This window comes from Pungitius pungitius, chromosome 9, assembly GCF_949316345.1.
Source record: "Pungitius pungitius chromosome 9, fPunPun2.1, whole genome shotgun sequence".
NCBI classification, from domain to species: Eukaryota; Metazoa; Chordata; class Actinopteri; order Perciformes; family Gasterosteidae; genus Pungitius; species Pungitius pungitius.
Genome location: NC_084908.1, coordinates 7,919,467 through 7,939,764, shown reverse-complemented (window position 1 = coordinate 7,939,764; position 20,298 = coordinate 7,919,467). Strand labels below are relative to the sequence as shown.

General features: G+C 43.3%; 2 protein-coding genes across 4 annotated transcripts in view; one reads left to right on the top strand and one right to left on the bottom strand.

Annotated features, from left to right (window-relative positions):
• Nucleotides 1-435: 435 nt before the first annotated feature.
• Nucleotides 436-11,348, top strand: dctd (dCMP deaminase). 3 transcript variants are annotated; one of them, XM_062564660.1, is made up of 6 exons: nucleotides 436-587; nucleotides 739-844; nucleotides 1,414-1,549; nucleotides 2,382-2,498; nucleotides 4,098-4,194; nucleotides 11,189-11,348. In XM_062564660.1, exons 1-6 carry the CDS (start codon nucleotides 556-558, stop codon nucleotides 11,190-11,192), a joined length of 492 nt encoding a protein of 163 aa, XP_062420644.1. In that variant the 5' UTR covers nucleotides 436-555; the 3' UTR covers nucleotides 11,193-11,348. The 3 variants fall into 3 exon arrangements, with proteins under 3 accessions (XP_062420644.1, XP_037327422.1, XP_037327421.1); XM_037471525.2 differs by lacking the exon at nucleotides 11,189-11,348 and adding an exon at nucleotides 6,977-8,137 and having other exon boundaries at nucleotides 742-844; XM_037471524.2 differs by lacking the exon at nucleotides 11,189-11,348 and adding an exon at nucleotides 6,977-8,137 and having other exon boundaries at nucleotides 438-587.
• Nucleotides 11,349-11,464: 116 nt separating this feature from the next.
• The window catches only part of LOC119217450 (teneurin-3), a 209,371-nt gene continuing 200,537 nt past the window's right edge, over nucleotides 11,465-20,298 (bottom strand). The window contains 8 exon segments of the mRNA XM_062564357.1: nucleotides 11,465-13,656; nucleotides 14,096-14,226; nucleotides 16,606-16,730; nucleotides 16,831-16,973; nucleotides 17,063-17,173; nucleotides 18,573-18,775; nucleotides 19,156-19,337; nucleotides 19,419-19,663. Coding sequence (XP_062420341.1) covers nucleotides 12,901-13,656; nucleotides 14,096-14,226; nucleotides 16,606-16,730; nucleotides 16,831-16,973; nucleotides 17,063-17,173; nucleotides 18,573-18,775; nucleotides 19,156-19,337; nucleotides 19,419-19,663 — 1,896 coding nt within the window. The 3' untranslated portion in view covers nucleotides 11,465-12,900.

Sequence of the window (20,298 nt, the reverse complement as noted above, 5' to 3'; positions counted from 1 at the left end):
GTGAAATGTTGTAACCTTTTTTTTTAACATAACATACGTAATTATTCATGAACATTGAGCAAGTTATGGTTATTTAACAAGTACATGTATCACTACTAACACAATGTGATGGGTGAGCGAGCTGACCGATACAACATGGCGACCATGTGCGGACGTTTGACTCCGTTGGACGTCCAACGGAGTCAAACGGAGACATCTAGCATATATATATATATATATATATATATAAAGTGTCTCAACCATGGACCGTATGTTCAGGACCCACTGTCATCTTTTACATATTACACTCTAAAACTGGAAAGTTGAAGCTGATTACTACGCTCGTGGTTGTGACTGCAGCCTTCGATCCACCTCACCTACCGGAGAGGGAGTTTCTCCTGAAAGGCACAGATCCGGGCACAGAAGTCTGTCATTTAACGCGGGAGATTTCACGCTCTTCCGTGTGACGTAGTGTGACGTAGATTTCTGCCCGGCTGGCAGTGACGGTCAACGTGGATAACAGCAAAGTGCCGAGAACAGCACAGCCGCCTTCCCACGACTTTTATTCAGGAGACTATGGAAGACGTTCAGCAGCCGAAGCCAGAGAGGTAACTAGGGTCCTTGCTTTCGGAATGTTCCACAATGGTTCCTCCTTAACTTTGTCCACGTGTTGGTGACTTCTTCTACACCGTTAAGTGATTTAGCGGGTACGCGCACTCGCCTTTTTCCAGTTAATATTTCCTTCACGCGTTTCTCTAGCAGTAGCAGCACGTCCAGGAGGAGGCAGGACTACCTAGAATGGCCTGAATACTTCATGGCTGTAGCCTTCCTGTCGGCCCAGAGGAGCAAAGACCCCAGCTCGCAGGTGTGTGTTTCTTTTTTAGAAGAACTGAGGCATATCGAATTTGATGTTTTTACAAAGTCAACTCTACAAGAATACATGTGTATTGCCGCAGAGTTACTGTATTATGTTGCACCAGAAAGTGTAGTCAAAGCTGTGGAAAACAAATGTGTATCTGTATGATTCACTCAATCCATCAGTTCTGTAACTTTGCTGCGGTAAACGGTGACGATTAAAGTCATCTCATCATTTTGCCTTCTCAGACCTTGGTTTTGCAGGGTGGGGGGTTGGGGGGTGGACTGTGTAGACGGGCTGTCTTGGATTCGTCTAGCGAGCTCTGTCAATAATGTTAAAGTTAATCCCAGTGTCTTGATCTTGTTTCCCATTTAAAATACTTATTTTATTTCACTGCATAGTTTAGAAATGCAGCACAGAAGGAGGCCCAAAAGCCCTTTAAAACAGCGTTGGTCCAAATAAAGTACAGAATAGGATGACTTTAGAAGCTTTTCAAAAAACCGTATTTTCCCAAGAATGTCGAATGTCTTTTTTCATGACTCTTTTAAAAACTGTGGATGCGCTCTTCCTCTCTGCAGGTGGGCGCGTGTATAGTAAACCAGGAGAATAAGATCGTGGGCATAGGTTACAACGGTATGCCCAACGGCTGTGATGATGATGACCTACCCTGGTCCCGTTGTGATGACAACTGGCTTGACACAAAATACCCCTATGGTGAGGTGGATATGCACAGTTTTATCCCCTTTTTCCGGTCTTTAAAGTGTTGTGATGAGGGAACTGAAGGTAAACACTCCTGGTTTCAAACCCCACAACACAGAACTCCATAGCGATTATCTGATATCTGAAGTTCTGCATGAGTGGTCTGTGGTTGCTGCTTAGTTCTAAATGGGTCTGTAGAGGGTGGTAGAGGATAAATAATCTTTCTCTCTGTTGCTCTTTTTGGTATTGAGTGCAAATAAGTCATCTTTTTTTCCACTAACCCTAACCCCCCTTGATAAAATTGACCAAGTGCTGTTTGGACTGAGACTCGTACTGGCATTAGTGAGCCTATGGAGCCACACCCAAGTCAAAAGTTTCATTTGAAAAACAAATGTGAACCCGTCTTAAACTGAAAAAGACAACAATGTATTAAAAATAAGTGGACAAAAAGTAAAGGTTGAATATAGTTTTGTCTATCATTTTGAATGAAATGTATCTTCACTTGGATCTTGGCATTCTCAAAAAGAAAATGATGTCCATCCCTAGTGGATAATTGTAAACGTTAAAAAAAACTTTCTTTGGCCCAAATTAAATGATTGGGGAAACACTGTATGTTTTGGGAATTAAATACTACATTTTCTACATTGGTCATGGACATCCATTGGTCAAACTGTATGAACACGGTAGGAGTAGCGCCTCAAGTTCTCTCCTATGCTCCTTACCCTTTGTCTAATGCTGAGCCCAGCCCCCCCCTACAGAGCCAGGCTCTTGTATAATAAGCCGTGTCTCTACTATCAATCAAGCAAACTCTGTTGTTGTACTGACTGCGTCCTATCGCAACACCCAGTGTGCCATGCAGAGCTGAATGCCATCATGAACAAGAACAGCGCTGATGTGAAAGGATGCACCATGTACGTGGCTTTGTTCCCCTGCAACGAGTGTGCCAAGCTCATCATCCAGGCCGGTGGGTGTATACAGCACACATTTCCACCTCCAGCGGCATGCTTCTTCTTTTTGATTCATATGTTGGTTACTGACCATGCTGCGAAATGAGGAAATCCGTTGCTTTTGCTCTTATTGCTGACTTTTCATTACACAAGCGTTTAATGTTTTCAGTCACTTTCCCAGCTCTCCTGTATCTTGTGCTGGCTGGTAACACATTAGCCAAACAGTTGGATAGATCATATGGTCAGATGGACCACGTCTCTATGGCTATACCAGGTAGACCACTAACGCACCAGTGCCTTCTATTCAAGGTTCGAAATGACTTGGGACTCTTGGGGGGTTCCCTAAAATGTAACTATAAAAAATACTGAAGACTACCTTGCTACACTATATACTGCGGGCAAAATTATATTGACATATTTTGAAGGTGGGATAATGGTCTTGGGATGTTTTTCATGGTTTGGGGTAGTCCCAGTATTGTAGTGGTGTCTGGAGAAGTGGATTGGCTATAATCAAACAGGTAACCCTCTAATTCTGGAGCAACACAGTTACAGCACCTTATATAAATCCCTGACATGACAAAGTGGATAACAGGTCATTCTTTCCTCGAGCAAGGAAGGTAACTAAGTTACCTAAATCCACCAGGTGTACTCATTACGGCAACACCATGCACCTTCAAAAGGTTTGATGAAATACAACTGGCGTTTCTCATCCCTTATGTTAATGGAATTTGTAAAACGACTAGCCGCTGGATTGATTAATAATGATGTCTATAAAGACCAGAATCAGAGTTGCTATTCGGACTGGTAGATAACTGCCCTTAAGACACCTGTACTGCGCAGGGAAACCTGTGAATCTTCATAGCTCACTGTGTAGAGCAGTGGGCTTGTTGGCTTTAGGATGTTTTGACCGACAGGGTTCGAATCCCAATCGTTCCTATGATTTTTAAATATATTTTCTTAAATACATGTTTTCATACGTGGTTGTGATGTAGTGCTCACTTATACAATTGTGAATGCTGCAATGGATTTGTGATGCATTTTGTAGATTTTCAGCAATATGTTTGTGAATGTGCTGCTGTTAGCTGGTTGTTTGGCTTCATACACATACAGCAAGAAACGTTGACAGACGCACTCTTCTAATCATTACGTTACACTGGGTATCTAAGTTAGTTAATGCAACTTTTGATATAGGAACACCAACTCCAAATATTTTACTATAATAAACAATTATGGAGATATAAACCTAATCAAAGCACTTTTTGTGAGGCTTCGTTTTTGCTGCGTTCAACAATAACCTACGTGTCTGCGCCATAGACCACAACAACAATCTGTGATGCTATTAGCTGCCCTGATTGCTGCCCAATTGCGCAAGGAAATAAAAAAATTATTGTTATAAATATAAAACGTCATTAAAGACCTTTTCACAATCATTTTTAATGTTAAAAATATTGACTTATAGGGGGTCCGGGACCCCCCCCAGACACCCCTCATTTCGAACCCTGCTTCTATTCCTGTAGTTTCTTTGTCGTGTCGCCCACGTCAGAAACTCGTCTCTGCTAAGAAGACTGATGTATTTTATTTTTGCACTGTAAACAACCCCCACTTTGTCTGTCCAGGTATCAAGGATGTCGTCTTTCTGTCTGATAAGTACCATGACACACAGGGGATGGCTGCTTCCAGGAGGCTGCTCACCATGGCGGGTATAGAGTACAGGTGAGTAACCAGTCCGTAGTACTGTGAAGTAATGGCCGACTCCCACAGAATGTTCTGTGATGGACTAGTATTCAACCTGGTTCTGTTGAGCCAACAATTAGAATGGCAAACCTCTGTATGATGACATACCAGACTTGCATTTGACTCCTCACGCCCCTTATGCTGAGCTTTAAAGATAAGTGGTAAAAATATTTGTGTACTACCATGACTAGTGACAAAATGAATAACATCTGAAAAAAAAACCTCCGTCCAAAGGCCCCTCATGCAACCTTTTATTTGGTTGGAAGCAACAAGTTCATCCTGAAAGTTCCACATTTTGAAGCAGTTTGTAGTTTACAAGCACGTGTATTTTTGGGCAGCACCTCTCTAGGGCTGCTAGTGTTGCCACCAGAGATAATGCCACCGGCTCAACAGACTCTGCAATAAACTGTTTTCTGATCTAACTTTACGTTGGATTTTTCAAAACCAAAATCCTCCACACACACACACACAGCTCCTCTGTTGGGCACAAGTTGTGTTAGTGCATATCTGGTCTCTGATTGGTGCTCCTGTATCGTAGTGACATGATAGCGAGCGAGCTGTACCCAGCATGCAGTTTGGTGGAGTCATTTTATAAATGTACAATTATTAGTGCCGCAAATTGTTTGTGTTTCACTGTTGTGTTGTAGTGTTTTACGCTGCTAAAGCGGGTTTGTTGTGGGTTATTAATTGTTAGTATGAAGTTATAACCAGGATTACATCTCGGTACATGGAAGACTAACCTGGGCCAGCTCCCCCCTCCAGTAGTGAACGATATATTGTGCTCCCTCTCAAACAGCGGAACAAGTTATTATGGCTGTACGTGGTTTGTGACGAATCCTTCGTATGGTCAAACTGGTGTAGTGCCCAGCCATCTTCACACCCCTCCACAGGTGTTCAATGGGGTTCATGTCAGGGCTCTGGCTCAGATACTCAAGGACATTCACAGAGTTGAAGTGTGATTCAGGTTGTTAAAAGATGGACCGTCATAGATTTGCAAAATTGTCCTCTGAACCTTTTCCACTTTGGTTATGAGGTAAGGTGTGTGTAGAATTCTGAGGGGAACAAATAATTGAATCCATTTAATTAGTTTAGAACATTAAAACATGTGGAGAAGTTAAAGCACTGAGGATACACTGTAAATACATTGCAAACAAAATAATGAAACTTGTGAACTACTACTGAAAACCCCATTTTCTCCACATTTGACCAGATATTCATACCAACACTAAGGCACAGGGTTAAGCTCATGGATACGACACAGCTCTTGTCCTCGTAGGGTAAATGGTGCATGAAATGGAGCTTGTGACACAAGCCTGCTTGAGCACTCTCTGGACTGTGATCGGATTGGATCCACCGCAGTGAACAGTGGCAGCCGTGACCCGCAGGAAGTGGGTGGTGATGACAGTTTTGAGAGTGCTTCAAGACTCCAAGGCCTCCTGGTTCATTCAATTAAAGGTCAGATCTGTCAGGTCTCTAAAGCTGAGAAATAGTTCCTAGGGTCTCCGCTGCAGTTGTCCAACTGTGACAGTCAAGTGGCTGTGGGAGATGCAGAGCAACGGCCAAGAGAGGGTGATGCCTTTTTTTTTTTTTAAAGAACAAGCCGCAGAGCTGATTTGAATGTATAATGTCTGTCTCTGATGTTTCTTCGATTATTATTTTTTGAATCAAAAACATAAATCACACATTTCATTTTTATGTCTTTGTAGTTTCTCGTGTTAAGCAATATGTGAAGCAATGTCAAACAGCTTGACCACTCTGAAGGAGTTAAACGCTTCAGTGGCTCGGATAGGGCAGACTGCACTGGGTACAGTACAGGATGAGAGGGTGGCAAAAGGAAAAAAGCTCTAAGGAGATCTGGCCTATAATTCCCCCATGTGGGAGACTGAGACTAAATCCAAAATGGAGCTTTAGCAATCAGACTAGATGCTGTCCGTGAACAGCAAAAGCTGCATCATCGCCATAATAAGGCATGGTGGTGTCAGCTGCAGCCCCTGGAAGGCTTGTAAAGGGGAACATGAGTGAAGAAAGATATTGCCAAATCCTGGAGGGTAATCCGACTCCGTCTGCTCTCCAGCAAGACAACACGCATCAAGCAAAAGCTTCACAGAAACCGTTAAAAGACGAGGAGTCAAAGCCTGCGTCTCAATCCAATAGAGAATTAGTGGCAGCTTGATTGAGACATATCCACCCAGACGCAGTACTCTGACTGCAGTCAAAGCCCTATCTACACATGTAGAGCAAACGGTCACTTTGTGTGGACATTTTAGAACGAAGCATTTGGGACACGATTATATTGTAACACAATGGGCGCTTTCCCCTCTGCAAACAACTTAAACTGAGCTGAAGTTGACTCAGTCGTTCCATCATGTTTAATCTTGTATGGGAACTAAAATATTCTGTGCAAGATGGATATCAGCCCAGGCTAGTAGAAGTCATGGATATGTTGTGTTTGCCTATTACCGTTGTCTGATTAGTTAAATGGGATTTGTGGGAAATCTCCTTTTGTTGTAGGTTTCAGTGGTGTGAAACGCCTCCAATATGGATGTGTGTTCTCATTTGGATGATTATGTTCCTTATCTGTTAACGTTGTGCAGTTTGCATCATACAAACGGACTGTTGTTTTCCAGAACTCTGAAGCATGTATCAGGGTTTGGGGACAGATGTGATTCATCCGGTTTCTTGTGATGTTCTGTGTGTCCTCATAGTGGTGCGTTTCTGACTACTGCGTGTGCTGTTTTATTTTTTCACTTTGTGTTTGCAGGCAGTTCAAGCCCAAAAGGAGCGAGATTGTCATTGATTTTAATTCCATTAACCACCCTGGAATGCTGAACAGCACGACCAAGTGAAGAAAGCTGGCGCCTCACCTTGGGGAGCTGAATGAGGCGAGAATGAAAGGGACTTTGATGACTTTTTCTGTATGTCTCCTTGCCCCCCTGCTTTGTCCAAAGGAAAACTGAAGGACACCTTAACTTTGGCGCCTTTTCATATTCTGATTAACTGGATATTAAAGATGGTTTATTTTGACGCTGGGCCCTTTGTGGATGGCGGTGGCAGAAGGTCTTTCCTGGTTGCATCCACTCTTTTTTTTTTTTTGGACTCCCTGTGTGCTCAGACACACACACACACACACACACACCTCAATCATGCTTTCTCCAGTGTTAATATGAAACATATTTGGCTGAGAGTCTGATCTTCTCTCGCCTGTCTGCTTATTTTTCCCCCTCCTTCAAAAAGGTTTGTAGTCGAGAGTGGAGGTAGGCACCTTGACAATCAGTTAATTTGACCTTTTACCTTCCGAGTGGAAGCTGCATTCAGGCCTTTTTAAAATCGGGTTCATTCAACCTGTCTAAGCAGGAGGTATCCCTTTTTAGAATCTAGTCTGTTCAACCTCTTGGTTGCGTTTTTCTTCCAACTTTATTACAGCTCCTATGGAAAGTTTCCTCAAGTAAATCCCTTGATTTTTCTTTATTCAATGATAAAGTTTGTCCTATCAGAAGGATTAATGGAGCTGTGTAGGTTAGGACTGTCCTTCTCTTTACACACTGGGCGTGTTTTGTTACTGTTTTAAAAAAAAAAAAAAATTGCCTGTTGGCAATTTAGTTTTAATAACTATATACAATTCTTCCTGAAAAATGATGCGGTCTTCAGTTGGTGGGACGTCTTTTTTTGTGGTCTTTCCTTCAACCCTAGTAAATGATGCAGCAGATTCTGTTTAACAATTTGTTGTTTTAGACGACTTTTTAGTTGCCAAAAGGCTTTTTTGGATGGTTATACCGGATAATTCCACTGACCATTAGGATGGAAGCTGTTTGTCCTTTGGCTGTTCTACTGTTACAAGTGTATGTAGGTTGTCTCCATTCATCCATCCATTCATCCATGTCAGTGGTTGTTGAGGTTGAAGTCAATAAAATGCTGGACCTGATGAGCTTGTGTCCACTGTGTTCTTTATTGATGGAACATGTTGAACTAGCGACTCTTCCTGCTGACCTCGTGCACTTTGCTCTCATCTCTCCATCATTTAGCAGCCAACAATGTCCCCACATTTAGCAGGACGTTTTCCAACCACAGTCTTTTAGAGACACAGTGGTGTCCTCTGCAGACTGCAGCACAGGGTAACGTTGGATGTTGAGATGGAAACTTAGCTTAGCGGTGCTTTTAAGTGGTCCGTTTGCCACCCCCCCGTTTGACATGTGGAGTATCCACTGTATGTCCCACATCGGTTTATCTCACTTCCAATGGCCCTCTCCATCCTGATGAACCTGCTGCTGCTAGCGGCTGTTTCGTTTCAATGGTCAACTTCCAGTAAACTGGAACAAACAAATATTTAGTTGCATATATCTCGGCCACATTATTCACATTGATTAACGTGTGTATGTTGACAGCTGACAGTTTTTAATACTAGTACTGTTAAAAAAAGGTAATCTACCAGGAATGTTAGCTTTCATTCACGTGTTTGACCAAGAGTCCAGTGTTGACGGTTAGGAACCAAACCCGTTGGGGGACTGGACCCAGTGGTTCTCATAAAGGGTTAAACTGTAGATCTTACCCTTTGTTTTTTCCGTTCCATTTTCCATGTTGTAAAATGTATTTTTTGTATACTATTTGCATTTACAAATATTCCATCTGCAAGCTATTTTTTGTCATTGTGCAAGCAGATATTCATAGAGCATTGATGGTCAGATATTTCATAGTTTTTCCTATTGACTATCAATGCATGAAGGAAGAACTCCCTCAGTAAATTCATCCTGCAGCCTATTTCACTGGCATATTGATTTGCTGCTTCTCTCAATCACAAGCGTCTACAAATATATTGCAATCATTATTCTGCACCTGAATGCAGACAACTGTGAGCACTCGCTACTCGTGTGGTATGGTTATCTTCAACTTGATTTAAAAAAAACATACATTTACTCTTTGGAAAATGCTTTACAACCAATATGCAGACTACATAAGGCTCTAATGGTCATGTGGCTTTCATTGGCTACCAGGAAGCTTCAAAGGGCAGCTAGCAAGAAATGGAGTGTTAGAAAGGATAAAACTGCGTGCGGGGGTTTGTCCAATGAACGACTACTATCGATGTCTATCTGCATTGCCTTCACAAGACCAGTAACATGGATGGCGAGGAAGGAAATTCCAAGACCTTCCAGGAAGCGCCGGTTGGTCCGGGATGGCCTCTCCGCTGGCTGTCTGACACTGGCCACAGAGGAGCGTTGCATCATGGAGGTACAGGCCAGCAGACTACCACGGCTCCCAACTAGACGCCTGGAACGGCAGCTCCCATTAAGAACAGGCCCAGACCCGATAAAGCTCACTATCGTCAAACCAAAATGTACAACATGGACATGATTGGCTGCTGCTCGGTGCATCGCAGCCTGCTGGTGGATGGCGCCCCTGCAGAGATTATCAATGAGGCAACAATCACGGACCACTATTCGGTTCGACACATTCAGGACTTTTCTGCCCCCTTACTGGGCGCAGGTGGTGGGAGGATGGTACAGAATAGGATGATGTCAAGTATGTTTTTGTGCTTTAACTCATTACCTTTTATTACATTAAACCAAGTTACGCAATGTTTATTGTTGGTATCTTTGACTTTACATGGTTGCTATCAAATGAACTGCACATTTTGTCTCAAATGTGTTCCGTTTTTACTGCAAGTTGGGTGACATTTCTTTTCCCTTAGATGTTTTTGATAATCAGAGTCTATGACCTTTGACTCCATTGGAGCACATCAGTTTGGATGAAACTGACTCTCCAGCAACATCCCAACACTGGATACCAAATGATGATTGGGCATTTGAATCCTGTTGATTTAGTTTGATCTATATGTACAGTTCAATAATAGAGATTTAAACTGATCAGCTAATAATCCAACAGTGCTAACCCTAAACCAACCTCTATTTGAGTTAAGAAGTGATATGAGATGTTATATGGCAGCAAGTCATCTTCTCCTTTTCATGAGACACAATGATTTGTAATAAACTGTCATTGTAGGAAGACTAAATATTTTTGTCAAAATACAATCTGGATAGAAGTGTATAACTGCATCCTCAATCTCTTCTACACCACCTTTACCACCCTTCAGGAGGCTTTCTCCATGCCTTGCTCTGGTGCTTTGTACCCCACGTACACAAAAACCTTCTGTCGTGTAATCTTTTAACCTTTATGTATGTTTTGCTTTGAATCTGTACTTGCTCCTGAACTACTTGGTTTTACTAGAGACTTTTCCCCTGCAGGCCTCTGCAGTCAGTTTGAGAAACAATGAAAGAGGAAGAAAAGTTCTGCACAAACGATCCAATGTGAACCTGACCGTGATCCTTGTTGACACGACCTAAATGACTAGTCAGCTGGATGGAGCTGCTGCCAGAGAGAGCAGCGACGTCTTAAAGTCTCCCCCCACTCCCTCACCCCTAATCAGACGTTTATGACAGTGGGTCTTTTTTTCAAGATGCACATGTATATGTACGTGCGTGTGCGTGCACGTACACACAAGTTTATGACACTGGGTCTTTTTTTAATCAGAGAGCAAGTTGCTATATACATGACTACACATAAAAAAAACATCTTAAAGAGGCCTTAATAAAAGGCAAACTATATATGTGTATATATATACATATGTAGGTATACACACTTACACGTTTGTACGTACGTGTGTATGTATGTATGTATTCATGTGTATACATGGTATGTGTGTGTGTATACATGTATGTATGTATGTGTGTGTATGTATGTATGTATACATGTGTGTGTATACATGTATGTATGTATGTATTTATAGGTGGTTACATGTAATGTAAAGGCTGATGGTGTTTTTCCCTGCAGTGGTCCTAGCCTCCTCCTGGTTTACTACTCCTAATATTTGAATAATGTGTCGTGGGACGCATCCCATCCATTGCGTTCTGTCCATCCTGGGTGAGGGATCCTCTGCTGTTCTCACTAAGCTTTTCTTCCTCTTTTCATCTTTCCATTGCAGCTGACTCCATCTTAGGCCGTCTCCACCAGACGCCATTGTTTGCTGACTTCAGAACGGTCGCTTTGCCTACACAAATTGCGTAGTGCTGGAAGTCTAGGTTTCCCCTTGACACAATACGATGTTTTAAAGTAAATTAAGCCTTTGCAATTAGACCCTGAATGCCATGCAGCTTTGTCTTATTGTTGTGTTTGTTTGAAACACAGATTGTGTTACGGCGGGCATTGATTGCTTCTGCGAGTGGAGAGAAAAAGAAACACAAGTAGTAATAAACAACACTAGTTTCAAGGAGTTTTATTCTTTACTGTAGAAACACTGTACATAAATTACTTTCTCTGAGACTAATATTGATGTACGAATAACTGGAACTTTTCTTCAAAATAAAGAAGATCAACCCATAAAACATTGTCAACTTGTCTTTGAAAAATGATTGGTGGCATATGACGTTAACACTTTGTGTACAGTTCCTGTTCTTTCCTTCGAAATGATTTCAGATGCCTTCCCAACCTTGTAAACACACATACACACAAAGAAAAGTCCTGTGAGAGCACAGAGACCCACAATCAATGAGAAAACATCCACATCGATTTCTGATTACTGTTACTCATTAAAGTCACTGATGGCAATTCACTGTCCCTTTAAGAGCAAAAAACAAAGAGAGAAGCAACTATTAGTCACTACCCACAGCAACCCTTCTCCCCCCCACCCCCCCAAAGCCATGACAACATGTTTCTATTGCAAGCATTACTACTACCTCTGACCGATAAAAGTACAAGGGCTATGCATTATGAGCCCCATTTGACAGAAGCGAGGGGCTGACAGGGCACACGTGTTTAACCAGACCGGTGAGCCCACTCGGTTCCTCAAAATCCGCTATTGATTGTAGTCTGACAAAGTCTGTACAATTTATAAACCTTGTAGAAGGAAAGAGGAATGAGAAGAACTGGCTTCAGAACTGACCAAACGCATAATAGAAAAGAAGGAAACAGACACAACTCAGAGTCGTGTTTAGTTCAGATCAGGTGTAACAATAGTAGTAATAGTGGTATAGGTAATAGTATGTAAATGTTATTTTCTTCATTATTTTATATCCCCTTCTTGTCTGAAGCAAATGCAAGTTTATATATAAAAACAAAACAAAAAAACAAACAGAAAATAAAGTCTTTTTTTGTCCCTCGTAGAAACGTTTTTTTGTGCCCGTCTCTCTTAGAGAGTCCACAACAGTTCCAGGTCCTGGTCCGATGGCTCATGTGGACACAACCCAGAGTGACGGGCCACAGGTCTGATACCTGCAACATTCGATGGGGATCCATAGACGTCTGTTAGGTGTAAGCTGCCTAAATGCTTGAAGCCTTATCTCCTTGGATGAGTCTCTACCCCCCGCTGTTTCACAGCCACACAGCACACCATTATAGCACTCGGGTTAGCCCCGCCTACCAGAGGGAGGGGAGGGACATGCGTGCAGGCTGACCAAAGGCTGATGATAGTGGGGAGAAAGAAAATATAGATAGAAAAAGACAGAGAGAGAGAGAGTTAAACTTGTTGCAGGGCGCACGGCGACAGTTCTTAACTATCACTACTGTAGTTTGTGTTTCGGGTGTTCGCTCACTATAAATCTCACTTCTCAGCAGAAAACTCATTTGCAAACATGGGGTCAGTCTCGGGACAGTTTGTTGTTAGTCTTTGACAGTCAGGCGGGGTTTGTTGACGCCGTGTTACCTCCTCCCTATCTCACTCTGCCGTAGGAACTGCATGTTGTTAGCGCTGTCAGCTAGCTCGGCGTACTGCTCTATGGACAACACATAGTAGCCGTCGTAGCCCAAAACCTTGCCGCTGCTCAGCAGCTGCCTTTTCTCTCCCTCCGTCCAGAGCCGGACTCCTTCCTCCCCGTCTCTGACCCGCTGCTGTTCGCGGGCCCAGGCGCTCGCCAGCGCCCTCTGCCTGGCGTGCTCCAGGATTCGCGCCTTCTCTTCGTCCAGCGTTGTCCCGTATCGCACGTGGAGCGCCAGGGCGCCATACTGCAGCTCTACGTCGGCGAAGCGCCGCGTCCTCCCGTTCATCACCGTGGTGGACTGGGACACAGTGACGTTCACACCGTTTTCCAGGGATTTCCTGCCCGAGGTGAGGCGCAGCGCGCTGAGGTCGTTCTCCGGCAGGCTGGTCTTGATGAAGTAGTGTGTGTCTCGTCCCTCCACTGTGTAGTGTAGGTCATCAAGGTAAAAGGCATTGTTTAAGACGGCAGCCACCTTAATGCAGTCCTCATTGGCGATGTTGAGGGCGTTGGTCACAACGCGGCCTTGGATCACGGCGAGCATCACTCCCTTCCCAATCAGAGACTTGACAGTGGAGAACCAGAGCCAGGGTTTGGCGTGGTCCGAATGCCGCCGGGTGAGCTGGATCTCTGGCATGCGCTCAAAGGACAGGAAGGCCTGAGACTGACGAGTTACCTCCTGCTGGACACCTGAGATAGACTGAGGATGAGAGGCAGAGAAGCAACGTTTCATAAGTTCATTACACAATGATTTAAATGAACAATGGATGACAATATGAAAAATGGCTTGCATATTTTGACTGAAAATGTCAGATTCACCCAGCAGTGCTCATGACAACACGTTGTTTTATCATATTTGACAAGGTAAATACAGTTGATTTATCCCCAAATTTCCAGTTTATTTCCGTTGTTTCCCATGGAAAGTTTCCACCTTCACATTTTGCAACCCCAGTGTTAATGAATATATGTGTTAACGAGTCCAGCACAGTACAGATAGCAACAGTGGCATTAACATTAGAAGAATACAGTGATGGGCTGAGTGGTTCGAGCAGTGCAGCAGAAATTCTCTGCTCCATGCTGATTGGCCCATCAGCCATGATGAGTTCCCCCTGCTGTGGTAAGTCATCCAGTATACATACAGGCAGGTCGTCCCACAGCTGGCTCTTCTTCATCTCCAGTGACGGCTGCGTCAGGTCAAACTTGGGAATGGGGAATCCTGGGATGGCATTGTGGAGATGGAAGCCAAATGTGACCAGCCAGATGTTGACATCTACAAAGGAACAGAACAGTGATGTTCTGTTAAAAAAGGTTGAGGTGCAAACCGGTTTGATGGTCTGCTGGTGGATGTTTTTTTGGTAGGGCCAGCCAATCAGTTTTAGTGAACATAATAATATTGTAATGAAACATCCCAGTATGATTCAATGTAAAACAGTGTCAAACTCACATTATTACTTTGCAGTTAAACTGTTGGAATAAATGTTAAATATTTAACATAATAAGGACATCTTATTCAAACAATTCCATATATCAATGAATATATATATATAACAATACAAATATTCTGAATATGATATAACTATCGTAACTATTATAAATATCATATAATAAATATATTATATTAAAGGATAAATATATTACAATATAAATATATTTATATAAAATCTATTAGAACATGTATATGTGTATATTGAGATGTACCCGATCAGTGTGTTGAAAAAAAGCCCCACAAAATTTCCAACAATGAATTCTTTTGGATAAAATGTCCCTGTTTTCATCCTGGTTGTGCGTCCTCACCGTCGTCCTGTGTGCGTCACAGCTGGGTAGCCATGTTAACTTTAACACGCCAACGCAGCGTGAATATACGTGTCACACATACGTCCACATCATAGTTTATTTTTCATCTTCACTGGGTGTTCACATCATAGTCTATTCATCTCCACTGCATGTTCACTAACTCTCCTGTCATTTCAGATCCTCCCACCTCGTCACCTGATTTCCTGCACCTGGTTCTCCTCACCCTCACCTGTGGTGCCTTACCTCGTCAGTCACTCACTATTTAAGCCAGTCACATTCTGTTGCTCACTGCCAGATTGTCTTGTGTGTTCTACCAAGTTTTCCAGCGTTTCCCGAAGCCATCCTGTTTTTCTCGATTCCGACCTCGTCTGTTCCTCGACCCCGATTTACCTGCCTGCCCCGTTTTGGATTTGTCTGCCTGTCTGTGTGCCCTCCTGATTCTGACCCTGCCTGTCCTCGTCTACGGATTACCTGCCTGCCCCTCTGGACTTGTTTGCCTCCTGACGGATCTCCCGGTTTTGACCCTGCCTGAACCTTGATTAAAACCCTCCTGTCTTGTCCATCGTGTACGAGTCGTGCATTTGGGTTCTCCCGTACTCCGGTATCAGTAACCGTGACAATACGCCGTTAGGATGTAGCTAGCTAGCTAGCTGGCTAAACATCCAGGTGTAGAAGTCTCTACAGAAACATCGTATGTGCGGCTTCCCTTTCACGCCGGCCTGTTGTCCGATTGTGAGGTCAAGCTGATCTGGGTCCAGCTGTTTTACCTCTAGTTTCAAAGTTATTCTCTTGTAGCGAGTTTGGGTCGGGTCTTCTTGGAAGGACCCTGCTGTTGTTTTGTTGTTAAGCGGCGCGTAGAGATTCGCCCTGACCAGAGCTCAGCGTAGGGCGGCGAAGGGCAAGCCCAAATCTCAATGTATTTTAGAAAGCTAAAATTAGAATGTCAATCATTAACTTTATCAGTGATTGGCTAACTGCTTCTTAGACCCGCCGCTTTGGGACAAGACCCGAGCCCAGCAGAGGACATGCAGACAAGCAGAGAGGAGGTGCAGGAAAAGCATATATTTTGCGCAAATATCTTCATTTACAAATATTACCCGGTATATAATTCATGTTGCATGTGTACAGACTGTAAAGCCCTCTGAGGCAAATTTGTAATTTGCGATTTTGGGCTATACAAAATAAAATGAATTGAATTGAATGTTTCAAAAACATAAATATTGACTATTTGTAAAGGGTATTTTTAATATAATAAACATTTTTTTGCCCTTTATGGACCAGCCGCCACTGGTCTTAGTATATTTCTTATGCTTTCTTATAATCATTTTCTAAACCACAACACGCAGCAGCTTCTAGAGAAACTGATCAAGTCTAGTCCCTCTCAAACGTCACTGTGACCCGTTAGAAGTGTGTGACGGTTGTGAGTATGCAGAGTCACTGGCTCTGTGTGTGTTTCAGGTCCCCAGCATGATGAGCAAAAAGGTCCACATCAACCCCCCCGGTCCGCTCATGAGGAGGCCCTCACGCCACTGAGTCAAAGACTCTGCCATTTGTTTAGAGACCGTTGTTTTCTCCTGTTTGGAGGCTAGCAAGGGAGTTCAGTATTGCTTCTCTTTATTTCGATAGGTCTCAAATAAAGCCAAACTCTTTATTTTCTAGTTAATGAAGACGTTTTGTTGATTGTTTTGGCCTTTGAGACCCTGATGTCCTTCCTTCATTTTTGTTGGTTTTTGCTAGCTATCGTCTACAGTCGGGAATAGAAGGACAGCCGTCCTGCTCCATTTCTTTCTCACAGGAACCACAAGGTACAATCCATCTATTGAAAGCTTATTTTGTGAAAACCTTTCATTTTTACCTGTGACATATTCTTTGACCTGCTGAATCTTGCTTATGGGGTTGTTGCCTCGGAACATGTACAGGTTGAAGGGCTGTGGGTCTTTACCAACACGTGTCCATGTGCTGATGTCAGGAGTTGTCCACCTTTGTGAAAAACATACAACATGTGTGACAATGACACAACAATAGCGTCCTGCTGGAGGGATGAAGCTCTCACGCCTCTCACTGTAGGCTGAGTGAATACCTTCCAGCTGGGATGTCGTAGTCTCTGTCTCCAAAGTGCAGCAGTCGTGTCAGAGGATCATACAGGCCTCCGTGGAAACCAATCACCAGAACAAAGTCTGGGTTAGAATCAAAGTAAACCTCCCCGTACGCCGTGTACTGCACCTGCACACACACACACACACACACAGACGTGTCATCTGAAATAGAGATACCAAACCACTTCTGTAACAGACATTCCCATGCACACATACCTGTTTGAGCAGCAGTCCGTTGTTGCTGAAGACAGCCAGCGGTGTCCCGGTGTTATCACATGCGATATAGAACTCCTCTCCACTGCTGATCTCCATGGCAAACACATGGCCCTGTGCATGGAGTTGCTGTTGTATTTAGAGCTGCAACTAACGATTATTTTAATAATCGATTCATCTGTCGATTATTTGTTCGATTAATCGATGAATCGGATAAAAAAATAAAAAATGTAAAAACATTAATTTCCAACCCTTTATTGAAAAATAGAACTGACTGTGCACTTTCTAAATATGTTTTGTTTTAAACAGATTGCTCCTTGAACATCCCTAAGTAAGCAAATAAAATGGACTAACACAAAAAACATACACACATCGCATGATGTATACTTTACAGCCGCCAAATTAAATATATTAGGCACAAAATCATGAATCATTGCCGTGGTGCTCCCGTGCCAGGCCATGTCGCTTTTGCATATCTTACAATGAGACATGTCAACCCTCCCAAATTTCAAAGCCCCTCCCGAAAATATCCCGGACCGACCTTTCTCCTGATTTCCACCCGGACAACAATATTGCTACACCATCCGTCTCTGGGCGCGCTGTTTCAGACCGAACAATAATAAAGGTTACACCTTGAAGTCGAGCGCGGCGATTAGAACGTAAAACTACTGGCGCTGCAAAGAAAACCGCAGCACCCCCCCCGTTGCCCGCTAGGACCTGCACCCCCCATTTCAGTGTGAAATACCTGGGAGGATTTAGGTCGCATTGGTTTCTCTGCCTCCGCATGTTTCAGAACAGTATTACGGGTCTCTCCGATGGTCTTTCCTCTACCTCAGCTCTGCTCTTTTTTATTTATTTTTCTTAGCAATGATCTGCTGGGCGAAGCTTTTTTTCTTCTGTTCTGCTGCGCGAGCGCTCAACTTTTTTTTTCTCAGCTCTGCGCGGCGCGCGCAACTTTCTTTTAATACTCAAAGATAATAGTCGCGCGACACAACGAATCGATAATGAAATTTGTTGCCAACGCTTTTAATAATCGATTTTAATCGATTTCATCGATTCGTTGTTGCAGCCCTAGTTGTATTAGAACTCCACGAGCAACAGGAGGATTGCCATCAACACTGTCATTAACTATGTGTGTGTGTGTGTGTGTGAGACTTCATTCATATCATTTACCCACTGTTCACAAGTTCCCTAACATGTGAAGCCTTTAAATCATTTTGATGTGATACAGAGATAACCATCACGCCTTTCTCTAATTAAGATGCTGCACATTGAACATGTTTCTCCTGTGGCCACTGGAGGAAAACCTGCGCCACAGGGACCATCATAAATCAAAGGTTGAGGGAGAAAACCAAAAGTGACTCATAAATAGCATTGAGTGGGAGGTCTGTTCAGAGAAAGGAAGACTCCCCATTTGAGTTTGGCAAAATAAATTGTGTGTACTTTCCTTATGAAAATGGGCAAAATAAATTACTGCAATAATATACACATTGATCATCCCTGGTGCAGCTACCTGCAAATCGTAGTAAAAGGACGTGATCTCGGAGCTGGAGTGGTTGTAGACGTGGGTGATCCTGGTGGGGTAGTTCAGGTCAGCGTAGAAGAATTGCAGATGTTGGCCCAGACTGTTTCTAGAAGCCACACGCCGACCCAAACCGTCGTAACGGTACTGGATGCTCCAACTGGCCGCTTTACTGTAAACCCGGACCAGAAGACCTGAACAACAGAAAAAAGGATGTGATGGAGGACAATATTAGAATTGCTGTCATGCTGCCCTAAAAGACAAAGGACAGGAACATGCATGTTTGACTAGGAGAAGCCCCCCCCCACTGCGCACTAGACCCCAGGGGAACTAAGGGGGATGAGTGGAATAACGCTGACTCCACGGTGCTGACTTAGAGGAAACTGGAGAGTGCCAGAGAGCAACCAAGCTGCCACACTTAATAAGTGGCAGTCAGCGATCTAGCTGCCTCATGATGGAAACAGCGTGTTCATATTTACCAACCTGAGATGCTGCTAGCCGCTACGTCACCAAGCTTCTGTTACAGCACAAGGAAGCCTCTGTGTCACTGTCTTATCAACATGATGACGCTCACCTTTGGAGTTGTATTCAAATATCTCAGCTCCTCTCTGCCTCAGGAAACCGTCTTCATCCAGCCTGTAGTGAACGTCTCCCAGACGAGTGATTCTGTCCCTCAGGTCGTAGCGTAGGGGGGTCAACCGACCACTGTTACCCGGATTCAGCAAATGCAGATTCCCATTTAGGTCATAGTTATACCTGGAAGGCAAGAACATTATACGATTTACATCTTCTGTCAACAAATGATGGGCTTTTCTCCATTTAATGTCATGATCTTACTTCCACATCATCTTCTCATTGAGGGACACCGTCTGCAGCTGTCCGTCAACATCATACTCATAACCGTATTTGGTTGTGTTGGCGAATGGTCCAATCTTGATCTCCCGCTTGGTGACTCGGCCCATGTTGTCGTACTGAATGGTGATCCAGTACATCAGAGACCTGAAGATCTCATACTGGATCTCCTTGATGCGGCCGTGCTGGTCGAAGTGCTTGGTGTAGGTCATCACTGCTGTGGAGATGATCTAACACACGCAAGGGGGAGGGGGGGGGGAAACTACAGATGACTGACCACAATAGACATGGGCATTCACACTAATCAAGTGTTGTTCAGTTGCTTTTGAGGAATTGGAGCATATATCTCCGGGCCTTTTCATCAAGCATGGCAGATTCCTGCAGACTGTGCTGGTTCAGCTGTTAGGAGCCACATAGATACGGCTTAGAAGGGGACTGCAACACCTTTAATCAGCTGTTCAGTCTCACATGGTTACTCAGCAGTGAGAACACAAGAAGACGATGTTGACATAGTAATTATGAAGAGGTAGTTATAAAGAACACCAACATCTGCATGGGGGCGATGATGGCCACACAGGACTTTCCCTCAAAGTCGTTGACTTAGTTTACCGTATAGTTATATGTATACTCACTTCACTAACGTCAATTTACATTACAATTTACAAACTTAAACTCAACATCATTTTGTTTCTATTAACAACGTTAATCGACGATGACGCAGAAGAAAATAATCTATTGCTACTGCAAATGTGGAGCAATAAATGAAGATTTCATTTTCTTTCTTGAGTTCTAATGATGTCATCTTCTTTTGATACTTTCTCAAAGTTTAGTGCTTGCATTTTATAATATTTGATTAAATGGGGTA

Coding starts and splice junctions, on each gene's coding strand:
- dctd (XM_037471524.2), top strand. CDS start 556: ATGGAAGACGTTCAGCAGCCGAAGCCAGAGAG. Junction 588..738: donor CAGCAGCCGAAGCCAGAGAG/GTAACTAGGGTC, acceptor GCGTTTCTCTAG/CAGTAGCAGCACGTCCAGGA. Junction 1,550..2,381: donor TGACACAAAATACCCCTATG/GTGAGGTGGATA, acceptor CGCAACACCCAG/TGTGCCATGCAGAGCTGAAT.